Source organism: Orycteropus afer, unplaced genomic scaffold (assembly GCF_000298275.1).
Source record: "Orycteropus afer afer isolate SDZICR_OR568_19922 unplaced genomic scaffold, OryAfe1.0 scaffold00130, whole genome shotgun sequence".
NCBI lineage: Eukaryota > Metazoa > Chordata > Mammalia > Tubulidentata > Orycteropodidae > Orycteropus > Orycteropus afer.
In genome coordinates this window covers 2,525,237-2,536,603 of record NW_006921717.1, presented here as the reverse complement: position 1 = coordinate 2,536,603, position 11,367 = coordinate 2,525,237, and the positions used below count along the sequence as shown (strand labels likewise).

Below are 11,367 nucleotides of genomic sequence, written 5' to 3'. Positions count from 1 at the left end.
GATGTGCTTTCTGGCATCATTTCTATCACCACGGTCATATTTTCCAACTACTGATTACTCTTCTTTGTTTCCAACTTTCACATTCCAATCACCAGTAATTATCAGTACATCTTGATTTCATGTTTGATCAACTTCAGACTGCAGAAGTTGGTGAAAATCCTCAGTTTCTTCATCTTTGGCATTAGTTGTTGGTGCATAAATTTGAATAGTAGTCATATTAACTGGTCTTCCTTGTAGTTATATGCATATTATCCTATCTCTGACAGTGTTGTACTTCAAGATAGATCTTGAAATGTGTTTTGGCAATGAATGCAACACTGCTCCTCTTCAATTTGTAGTTCCTGGTTGTGGTGCAGTGAATTACCTGGTGTGGCTTTTCCAGCCGTAGTCTTTGTAACTCCCACCAGAGTACTGGGTGGGACCATGCAGAGAAGGTGTGTAGAACTCTGATGTTGGGATTGGTCAGCTTTGTCACTCTGACAGGCTTACCATGAGGCAGAGAGGGGATCTCACTGCCATCAAGAGGGAAGAGCTGGAGTGCAGTGGAACGTGTCCTTGGACCCGAGATCCCTGCACTGGACCTCCTTGGCTGAGAGACACCCTGCTGGAGAGATGCCCCAGTAGAGAAATGGTGGCAGTGGAACCAAGAGGCAAGAGACAGCGGTAGGCTTACCTGGCTCACAGAGGCAGGGCCCAGGTCAAGAGGCCAAGGGCCAGAGAGGTGTGCCTGAGGGCACAGCAGAGGGGAGACTGTCCTGATGGAAGAACTGCATCCTGGACATGTTCCTGAACCTGAATTGCAAACTGTTGCTTCTCTAATAAACCCCATAATCGTCAGCATCATCTGTGAGTTCTGTGTGGCCACTGCAATGGATTATCGGACCCAGCAGAGAAGCAGTGAGGACCGTGGAAGGGACGGCTGGTGTCAGAGTTGGCAAAAAGGCTGGGGGGTGACGGCATATCTGGTCTCATAGGAACAGGACTTGGGCTGCTGATGGTGATTCTGTCTTCCTCTTGTGAACTTAGAGGAGGTCAGAAGATGCCGCCTCCATGTCCTTTGTGCACTGGTATAGCAGACCATATGACTGTCCAATTGAAAATGACAAATACCAGTCCATTTCAGCTCACTAATGTCTAGGATAGGAGCTCTGGTAGCATAGTGCCTAAGGCACTTGACTGGTAACCAGAAGGCTGGCAGTTCAAACCCACCAGCCACTCCTCGGAAGGGAGGTTGGGCAATCTACTTCCATAGTGATACTGCCTCAGAAACCCAAGGAGGGGTCGTGTGAGTCAGGTCCGATTCAATGGCACATAACAATGTCGAGGATATCAATCTTCAAACATTCTATTTCATTTTTGATAACTTCCAATTCTCCTAGATTCATTCTTCGCACTTTCCACATCCCAATTACAAATGGATGTTTGCAGTTATTTCCTCTCACTTTGAGTTGTGCCACATCAGCAAATGAAGGTCCCAAAGCTTTACTCCATCCATGCCATTGAGGTCAGCTCTACTTTGTGTAGGCAGCTGTTCCCCAGTCATATTTTGTGGGCCTTCCAAGCTGAGGGGCTCATCTTCTGCCACTGTGTTGGACAATGTCCTGATATCACAAGGTTCCTATTGGCCAATTTTCTTCAGAAGTAGGTTGCCTGGTTTCTTCTGCACAGTCTGTGTTCATCTGGAATCTCTGCTGAAACCTGTCCACCATGGGTGACCCTGCTGGCATTTGACACACTGGTGGCACAGCCTCCCGTATCACAGCAACACACAAGCCACCACAGTGCGACAAACTGACAGATGAGTGGTGGTCTGACTCATAATGACCCTATTTATAGGACAGAGTAGAGCTGCTCCACAGGGTTCCCAAGGCTGTAATTTTTTTTTAAATTGTGATTTGAGTGAAAGTTTACAGAGCAAATTCATTTTCCATACAGCAGTTCGTACATATTTTGTTTCATGACATTGACTGCAATTCCCCACAGTGTAACAGCTCTCTTCCCACTTCCTCCCCGCAGTTATCTCTTCCCTGTGTCCTTCCCTCCCATGCACTCTCACCCTCCAGCTGTCTCCCTTTGGAAACACTGCCCTTCTGTTCTCCCACGATTGATCGCTCCAAGGAGTGTATCTACCTGAAGTAAACGTTCAGCCCACAAGGCTGTAATCTTTACAGAAGCTAACTGCCTTATCTTTTCCCTACAGCTGGTGGGTTGCAATTGCTGACCTTTTGGTTAACAGCTGAACACACTTAACCACTGTATCACCAGGGCTCCTTACTCCTTAACACTGTTACAATCCTTGTGTGAGCTCTGGTGATACAATGCCTAAGGCATCTGACTATACTAACCAGAAGGCTGGCGATTCAGCGGAAACCCAAGGAGGGGTCTCTGTTTAAGTTGAGATTGACTCAACGGCAGTGAGTTTGGTTTTTGTTTGTTTGTTTGTTTGTTTGTTTTGTGTATTCTTTTACTAAAGTTTCCCTTTTCAAATTATCAGTGTGGTTTCTGTCTCCTGACTTAACTGACAGATACACACCCCAGTGACACTGATACTGGTGGCCTGGAGCTATCACTTTGCAAACACCCATAAAGATACTACCTGCAATCTCCAGGGCGATCAGCTGCTAGCTCTTTTCTTCTGCTTCCCCCACCCCCAGCAGAGTCCCGCCGCGCACCTGTTGCTTCTTGAGCAGGATGTTGACACTGGTGAGGTCCTTGCCGTAGTCATCAGAGTGCAGCTGGGCCTGCAGGCTCTCCAGCCAGCTCTCCAGCGCTGAGCAGCTCTGGGCAAACAGCTCGGCTCGGTTGGCGTCAAAGAGGCTGCGGGCTTTGGTCTGAGTGGTGGTCTCGAGCTCGTCCCAGCGCTTGTGCAGGTCCTCTAGCTTCTCTGACACCAGGGCTTTCAGCTCTGGCTTCTCCAGAGTCAGCTCCCGTCCTTCCTGGGCAGTGGGACAAAGGAGGAGGATGTGCTAGAATTAAACACCCCTGAAGCTTACAGGCTGAGAGCAGCCCAGGGATCTCAAGTTTGGGCAATGATTCCCAATCCTTGTGTGCGCTCTGGTGGCACGGTGCCTAAGGCATTTGACTGCTAACCAGAAGGGTGGCGATTCAGCAGAAACCCAAGTGGGGTTGCTATGAGTCGAGATTGACTCAACGCCAGTGGGTTTGGTTTTTTTTTTTTTTTTTTGTGTATTCTTATCAACATCCTCTTCCCAAACATTGTAGCCCCTTCTACACTGCCCCACCTCACCATGGATCTAACCCTACTCCTCCTCCAAGGTCCAGCTTGAACCTCATCTCGATGAAGAAACTCTTGGAATCTTTGCTTATTTTGAATTCCCTTGTTGTTGTGGAGCTCTGGTGGCGGTGTGCCTAAGGCACTTGACTGCTAACCAGAAGGCTGGAGGTTCAAACCCACCAGCCACTCCTCGGAAGGAAGGCTGGGCAATCTACTTCCGTAGAGATACGGCCTTGGAAACCCAAGGAGGGGTCCCTATGAGTCGGGGCCAAGTCTATGGCAGTGACTTTGGTTTTTGGTTTGTTGTTGTTGTTGGGTGCTGGCTAGTCAATTCAGGCTCAGCGTGACCTCACGCAACAGAGCAGAACTGCCCCAGAGGGATTTCCAGGCTGTTGTATTAACAGAAGCAGACCCCCAGGTCTTTGTTCCCTGGGGTGGCTGGGTGTGTTTGAACCGCCAACCTTTTGGTCAGCGGCTGAGTGCTTAACCATTGACTTCCCTTAGTGCTGTGTTTTCTCGTGTTCTGTTGCGTATGGTCTTATATCATTTGCTACCATTACATGTTTCTCAGCTCATTACCTATCACCTGAACTTATGGCAAGGGAGTCCCACCTGGCCGTCCCACTGCCAGCCTTTCTGCATGAGGGCTTTTGTTTCCAGGGAGGTGGGGGAAGCACGTTCTCCTGGCCTGTGTGCGAGGCAAGCTCCAGATGCCAGAGTCATGCCCCGAGAAGTGGCCCTCTGTCAACGAGGGCTGGATAGGTAGCCACTCGGCTTCCTTGAGCTTTGGTTGGGAGAGGCCTGCTGCATGTTCCCCACTGGCTCCAAATGCTCACGGGGTAACTGTCACAATAGTGCACCCTGTCCTGACGACTTTCCCTTCTTTAGGGGCGCTGGTGGCGCATCCTCTACTTCCAAGGTCTGCTTCTAGGGAACACAGACCAGGACACTGCCTTCAGTCTGTCGGACACCTGACTGCCAGATTGGAGGAGCCCCTGGGTAGTGCAAACGGTTAACGTGCTCAGCTGCGGACAGAAAGGTTGGAGGTCTGAGTCCATCCAGAGGTGCCTGGTGATCTACTTCTGAAAAATGAGGCACTGAGAACCCCGTGGAGCACAGCTCCCCCCTGAGGTATGGGTTTACCATGAGTTGGAATTGACCCAATGGCAGCTGGTTAAATAAAGAAACAAATGAGAATGAGGAAGGTCCGACTCAAGCACTGCCTGGGAACTTCACAAACTTTCAGCACCGTCCACGCTTCAGTGAACACGCCTTCTGTGGCCATCAGCGGTCTCCCTGGCCCGGCCCAATATGGTGTCCCTTCACACGTTTCATGCTCCTGCCAGACTGACCTACCCCCTTGCTCCCCACACAGGCACCCCACTTCCACACCTCTGCTTGTCCATATTTTCTCTGCCTGGAAACAGCTCTCCCCCAATATTCTGCTTGTCCAAATCCCACCCACCCTTCAGGGACTTCCCCGAAGGCTCCTGCTTCTGGACTTCCCACTGCTCCTCACTCCACAGTGCCAGGCAGTACTGGACTCTCTTTTATGGCCCAAGTTACATTCAGCGTGTGCCTCCTATCCTGGCCACGGTGTCATTCCTTGAGGGTGGAGCCTGCAACAGACTCACCTTCATTCCTGTCAATGCTGAGTGTAATGTCTTGCACAGAATCAAAAAGAAAAACAAACCAGGTGACCCCTTGTGCATCAGAATAGAGCTGCCGTCTGCTGGGTTTCCAGGGGCTGATTTTTCAGAAGCACATCATCAGACCTCTCTCCTGAGGTACCTCTGAGTAGGGTACAGCTGCCAACCCGCCATTCAGCAGCCAAGTGTGTTCACCGTTGCACCACCCAAGTAAACATTTGCTGAACAAACAAACAAACCATCATGCCCCTGAGGGAAGCAAAGTGTCATTTCATACATCTGGCAGCACCCAGAAGAGTGCTGAGGGCACATAACTTCTCCAAGAAACTTGCTGAGTAGAGATGAAGGTTGACCTGGCTTCAGCTTTTGAGGATGAGCTGGGTGACAGACCAAGTACCAGGAACAGCAAGACTCAAAAGCCAGGGTTGGAAAACTATAGCCTGGGGGCTCAATCTAGCCCACTGCCTGTTTTTGTAAATAAAGTTTTATTGAGACACAGCCATGCTCATTTCCTTATGTATTGTCTACGGTTGCTTTTGTGCTACAGTGGAAGAGTTGAGTAGTCCCAGCAAAAACTCCATGGCCTGCAGTCTAAAATATTCGCTAATTGGTCCTTTACAGAAAAAGTCTGTTGACCCCTAATGAAGAGTGTTATCCCACTCTGGATCCAGGAACGAAACCAAAACCAAACTAACTGCCCTGGAGTTGATTCTGACTCACAATGAACACCATTGGTTTCTAAGGCTGTAGATCTTTACAGAAGCAGAGCACCCCATCTTCCTTCTGTGGAGTGGCTGGTGGGTTTGACCAAATGCCTTAACCACTACACCATCAGAGCTCCTTGGACCCAGGAACAGTAATCATCTTAACCCAGGCTACAGCTTGGCTCCCTACTGATTTGTACTATGTCAAATTACTGGAGCTACTGTCCCACAGGCCTGAGATGTTTGTTCCCAGATCCTAACTTTTCACCTTGGAGCTGTGGCACCAGGATCCCTCCCTGAGTGTGTCCAGGACCCCACCCAGAGGAGGCCTCCAGGGTGTTCTTCCTGCTGCTCCCAACCCTACCCCTCACCTTGTCCACTTTGTCCAGCCAGTCCTTGTTAGCGGCCAGCTCGGCCATGAACGCCTGGTGCTTCTGCCACTTGGTGTGCAGGTTGCGGGCCTCATCGTAGGACACGTCTTGGGCCGTCAGCATCTTTTCATCAATCCAGAGTTTCAGCTAGACCAAACATAAAGCAGAGGTGGAGAAAGGCAGAGAACGTCTCAGAGGGAGAGGAAGAGTGAAGTGTTGCAGGGGGTCAGGGTGAGCTAGGAGAAGTGGTGGACCTGGGTAGGTGGAGATACGGGAAGAAGCCACGAAGGGGATCATATGCTTAGGTCACTTATTTTAGGATCAGAGTGACGGCACTGTGGGAAAGAGATGGTTAGGAAATGTCAGAGCTGGGAGCCTCACCTCATGACAGTCTTGTAAGAAATGCTGCTGCTCACGGTTGTCCCGAAGACGACCCAGAAGCTGCTGCACAGCTTCTTGATTCTTCCTGTGTCTGCAACGACAGCTCCTCATGAAAACCCTTGAACTTGCTGTGGAAGGGTTACAAGCCTCTATCTAACCCAAGAAGACTTAAATCTTCCCACTATGGGGATAATGTCTCCTAGGACATGATAGGGTACCCCAGGAGTCCTGTTTCCTTGTAGACTTCATTTTGCCCTAGTGTGGGGGGAGGTAGAACTTCCTCCCCCATGGTTTAGTTTCTCACCAACCACTCAATTCTTCTACCCCTACTTTTTGTCAGCTCCCCTCTTCCATCTGTCAGTTCGCCTAGACCAAGTTCTCTTGAAGTCCGTCTTATTTTCTTGTATCTCCCTCTCAGGTCCTCATCCTACCTCCTCTCTATAGAGTCCGCCTTCTCTTGGATCTTCTCGGCATGGATGTTGCCCTCAGACACCAGCTGACGCCCAGCCTCCAGGAGCCCACGGATCCGCTCCCCATTGGCATCCATGGTGCTCATGAAATCTTCCAGTTTCTTTATGGCGGCATCAGCAGCCTGGAGTGTCCCCGGCATCTCCGTGTGAGATAGAACATATTCCTGTGTGGGAGGGGAGACATCAAATTCACTTCTCAAAGCACAAGTCAGCCTTGTGGAAGGGTAGAGTGACTCAGAAAGGACCCACCCAGAGGGCACACCTGAGGAGCAGAGGCCAATCAGAGCAGTGGCAAGACAGAGGATCTAGCTCTGCAGATGGATAGGGTGGGGGTACCTGATTATTATGTGTGGAAAGTTACCAGGGAGCTGGGCTGGAGAACTTTTAACAGTCCAAATTTCTGTTCCATCTTATTTCAGTTACTGATTATCCAAAAAACCAAACCCACTGTCAATTGAGTCGATTCCAACTCATAGCAACCCTCACTGAGTTTCTAAGGCAGTAAATCTTTATAGAAGTAGATTGCCTTATCTTCCTCCCATGGAGCAGCTGGTGTGTTTGAACTGCCAGCCTTCTGGTTAGCAGCCAAATGCCTTACCCACTATGCCACCAGAGTTCTCAGTTATTGGTTTAAAAAAAAAAAAAAAAAAAAACCTCACTGTCATCGAGTTGGATCTGACTCATAGTGACCCTTCCTTTGGGTTTCCAAGGCAGTATCACTATGGAAGTAGATTGCCCAATCTTCCTTCCAGGGAGAGGCTGGTGGGTTTGAACCACCAGCCTTCTGGTTAGCAGTCAAATGCCTTAAGCACTAAGCCAGCCAGTATTTCTATTTCTTCCTAAGTCAATTTTGGTAAGTTATATCTACAAAAAAAATTTTTTTCACTCCCTTGTTTTTCTAACATGTTCTTCCTGCCCATTCTGTTTCCTCAACTACTGTACCTACTAGCATTTCCCCCTGCCCAGTTCATTACTCTCCTATTTCATGTTGCCCCTGGTTCCTATTTCCCTCTTCTTCCTGGATGGGACTTTGCCCCCATTCCCTGGGCTCTCACCTGGCTGCTGAGCACGCCCTCAGCCTGGCGAGCATCCCGCAGGAACCCCTGGAAGCCATGGGCCTGGGCCAGGCGGCCTTGCCGGCTCTCCCACATGCGGCCCAGCTCCTCCCAGCCGGTTCCCAGGGCTTCCAGTCGCTGCCGTAGGAAGAGGCACTGGGGATCGGCCTGGTCCCGGGTCACCTCCTCACCCAAGGCCCGCAGCCGGCTGTACTCGCTCTGGGCCCGCTCCACCTCTCCCCGCAGGGCTGCGTGTTGGGCCAGGAGGGCCTCTGCTTCAGGCAGAGTGGCTGGGCCTTCTTCAGAGGCCACAGCTGTCTGTGTACGGCCCAGCCAAGCCTGGAAGTCATCCAAGCTGCGCAGGAAGTCCTGCAGTCGCCGTGCCTCACCCAGCGACTCCTCTCGACGTCGCATGGTGGCCCTTAGGTCTTCCCAGCCGGCTTGTACCTCTCCAAGACGGGCATTGATGGCAGGGGCTTGAGCTGGATGGCCAGTGGCCAGGGCATTTGCTTCTCGAGTCAGCTCACCCACCCGGGCAGCGATGGCCTCCAGGTCCCGCTCAGTGCCAGCCAGCTTACGCTGCAGTGCCAGCACCCCGGCCAGGTCATTTCCCAGGCCCTGGGTGGACTCAATGACTTTGGTCTTTTCTCTCATCCAGGCCTGGGTCTCTGTGCACTCTAAGTGGTAGTTCTGGATGCTCAGGGCTGATGTCAGTGCTACCTTCTTGCCATCAGCCAGGGACCGGAACTGCTGCCACCTGAGGGCAATGGGAGAGTTTGGAGGTGCTCAGCTTGCCTGCCCCAACCAGGTAAATCTGAAGGCTTCTTGCTTCTTCTGACTTATCTCTCCCTTGTTATATTCTACCTACCTGCTTTTTTTTTTTTTTTAATTGTGGTACAATGCATATAACACACAATTCACCATTTTAACCATTTTGAAATGTGTATGACTAGCTAGGATTTCTATTTCCTCCTAAGTCAGTTTTGGAAATTTATAGTCACATCCTCCTCCCCTCCCCCCGGTCTCAGTGGCTTTAATACATTCACAATATTTTGCAACCATCACCACTATCAAGTTCCAGAACATTTAATCGCCCCAAAAGGCAATGCTAGCCCCATTAAGCACTCACACCACCTTCTCCCTTCCCAGCCCCTAGAAACCATGATTTTGCGCTCTGTCTCAGTGTATCTCTGTATTCTGGACATTTCACAGAAATGGAATCATACAGTATTTGATCTTTTATGTCTGGCTTCTTTCACTCAGCATATGTTTTCAAGTTCTTCCAGGTTGTAGAATACACCAGAACTTTGTTCCTCTTAATGGCTAAATAATAGTCCATTGTATGGAAGATATTTGTTGATCTGTTGGTTGGTTGATGGACATTTGAGTTGTTTCTGCCTTTTGTCTGTTGTGAGTAGAGCTGCTGTGAAAACTGGCATGCATGTGCCTATTTGAGTTCTTCTTTTCAATTCTTTTGGTTATGTATCTAGATGTGGAATTATTATTTCATTTATTGCAGAACAGCCAAAATGTTTCTACTTTTAAAGAGGCTGTTCCTTATTCTACAGGACTAATAGCCTGTATGAACCACAGCCTCATCTATCCCCGGACCAGAAGGATGAGATGGTGTCTGGCTATCACTACTGATTGTTTTGACCAGACACTTAACAGATGATCCTGGATGGAATGGGAGAAAAATGTAGAACAAGCTCCACTTCTTTTATCTATGTATTAAACTTTTTATTGTGATTTGGGTGAAAGCTCACAGAGAAAACTGGCTTTCTATTCAACAATTCACGAACATCTTCATCCATGACATTGATGGTAATCCCCACTTTAATCATATATAATAGCACTCTTCCTTCTCTCTCCCTGTGTTTACCACTTCCAGTCATCCTTCTTTCCTATATCTTCCTGCCTTTAGCTTTACCCTGGAGCAAATACTACCCTTTCGATCTCATATGTTTGGTTGTTCTAAGGAAAACTCAAATTCTTAACAAAAGCCAGACTCACTGAATGGGTAGAAACTAGCGGAATTCCTGAGATGACCGCCATGAGATACCCCTTAAACTATGGACTGAAGACACACCCAGAAGTCATCTTTCAGCTAAATAACAGATTGGTGCATAAAATAAGCAATATCACCCATGAGTACTGTGCTCCCTTAAAAAAAGAAAAAATCTGTATGAGACAAAATGGTTCATATTTACCCTAAAACAAAGGTGAGAAAATAAGAGGGGCAGCTAGATTAATGGAAATGGAACCACCAGAAAGGAAATAATGAGTATGTGGACTTATTCTGAAACATGTAACAATGTCACCAAACAATACGTATAGAAATCATTAAATGAGAACATAATTTGCTGTGTGAACTTTCACCAAAAACACAATAAAATACCAGAATAAAAAATTAGAAAAAAAGAGCCTCCTGTCCACTCATTTCCCCTTTGCTTCTCTTCTTGATGGCCCCTGTCCAGTCACTAGCCTCTTCAGATATCTTTGCCCTCATTTTTGGTTGATGCATCATTTCTCCTCCCCTGACACATTCCAAGTGGATTCCTTCCTCGTTTTTATTGCTACCCTTCCAGACCTCCACAGCTCCCTTCAGTTGCCATCCCCACCTGTGTCATCTGTCCCCAGTTCTCTAGCACTGCCTTCCTCAGCCCTACCTCTGGTTGAGCTGCTTCTGGGTGTCCACAATGCTGTCTTTGCCCGGGGGGTTGGCCTTCAGCAGCTGTTCAGCAATATTGTTCACGGCAGTAATTCGTGCTGCAAGGGCATTCATCTCAGGCTCCAGGGTCTCAAACCTGATGAGGTAGAAGAGCTGGGTATAAATGCTGTGCAATATCTCCCTGGGACGCCCATGAGAACCCCTCTATTTCCACATGAGGCTTATAAGAGTCTCTGCCCATTGCAGACTTTGAGATACGTAGAACCTGTGGGTCAAGGAAGGAATTCCCACAAGCCCCAAAACGTGCTGAAAAACAATCATCTCTAGAGTTGCTCAAAAAGACAGGGAAAGTTGAAGGCCATGAACAGCCACACAATAGGTCGAGTGAATCCCTGGCCTGGGGTCCAACCCATTATTCCTTCCTGGGACCTACCCCCTCAGCTACCTACCCAGGTCCCATCCTATCAATAAATGTCAACGAATGCTATGATAACCAAAAAATATTTGTTAAAGTGATAAAGAGGGGAAGTATAACTTTTCCTGGGGATACTTTCATTCTAATAGGACAGAGATCTGTAAACATTTTCTGAACAGCATTAGGTAATAAATATTTCAGGCTCTGTAAGCGATATGGCCTTCATCACAACTATTCAACTTTGTTGTCGTTGAGGAAATGCAGCCACAGACAGTATATACATGAACATGCACAGCCGTGTTCCAATACGACTTTCTGGAGTCATTTGTTTAGTTATGTATTCATCAGGGGAGACTTGGTAGGTTCTGGTTGGCTGTAATCTTTATAGAAGCTGCTCGCCAGGTGTGGGTCTTCCA

The 11,367-nt window shown here is 48.6% G+C and overlaps 1 protein-coding gene across 1 annotated transcript in view; it reads right to left on the bottom strand.

Moving 5' to 3' along the window:
• Window positions 1-11,367, bottom strand: part of SPTBN2 (spectrin beta, non-erythrocytic 2) — a 47,192-nt gene that overhangs the window by 11,622 nt on the left and 24,203 nt on the right. The window contains exons 13-18 of the mRNA XM_007944950.1: window positions 10,535-10,672; window positions 7,866-8,622; window positions 6,772-6,974; window positions 6,341-6,431; window positions 5,960-6,106; window positions 2,673-2,936 (exon numbers count right to left, since the gene is read on the bottom strand). Coding sequence (XP_007943141.1) covers window positions 2,673-2,936; window positions 5,960-6,106; window positions 6,341-6,431; window positions 6,772-6,974; window positions 7,866-8,622; window positions 10,535-10,672 — 1,600 coding nt within the window. The remainder of the gene's footprint in view (window positions 1-2,672; window positions 2,937-5,959; window positions 6,107-6,340; window positions 6,432-6,771; window positions 6,975-7,865; window positions 8,623-10,534; window positions 10,673-11,367) is intronic.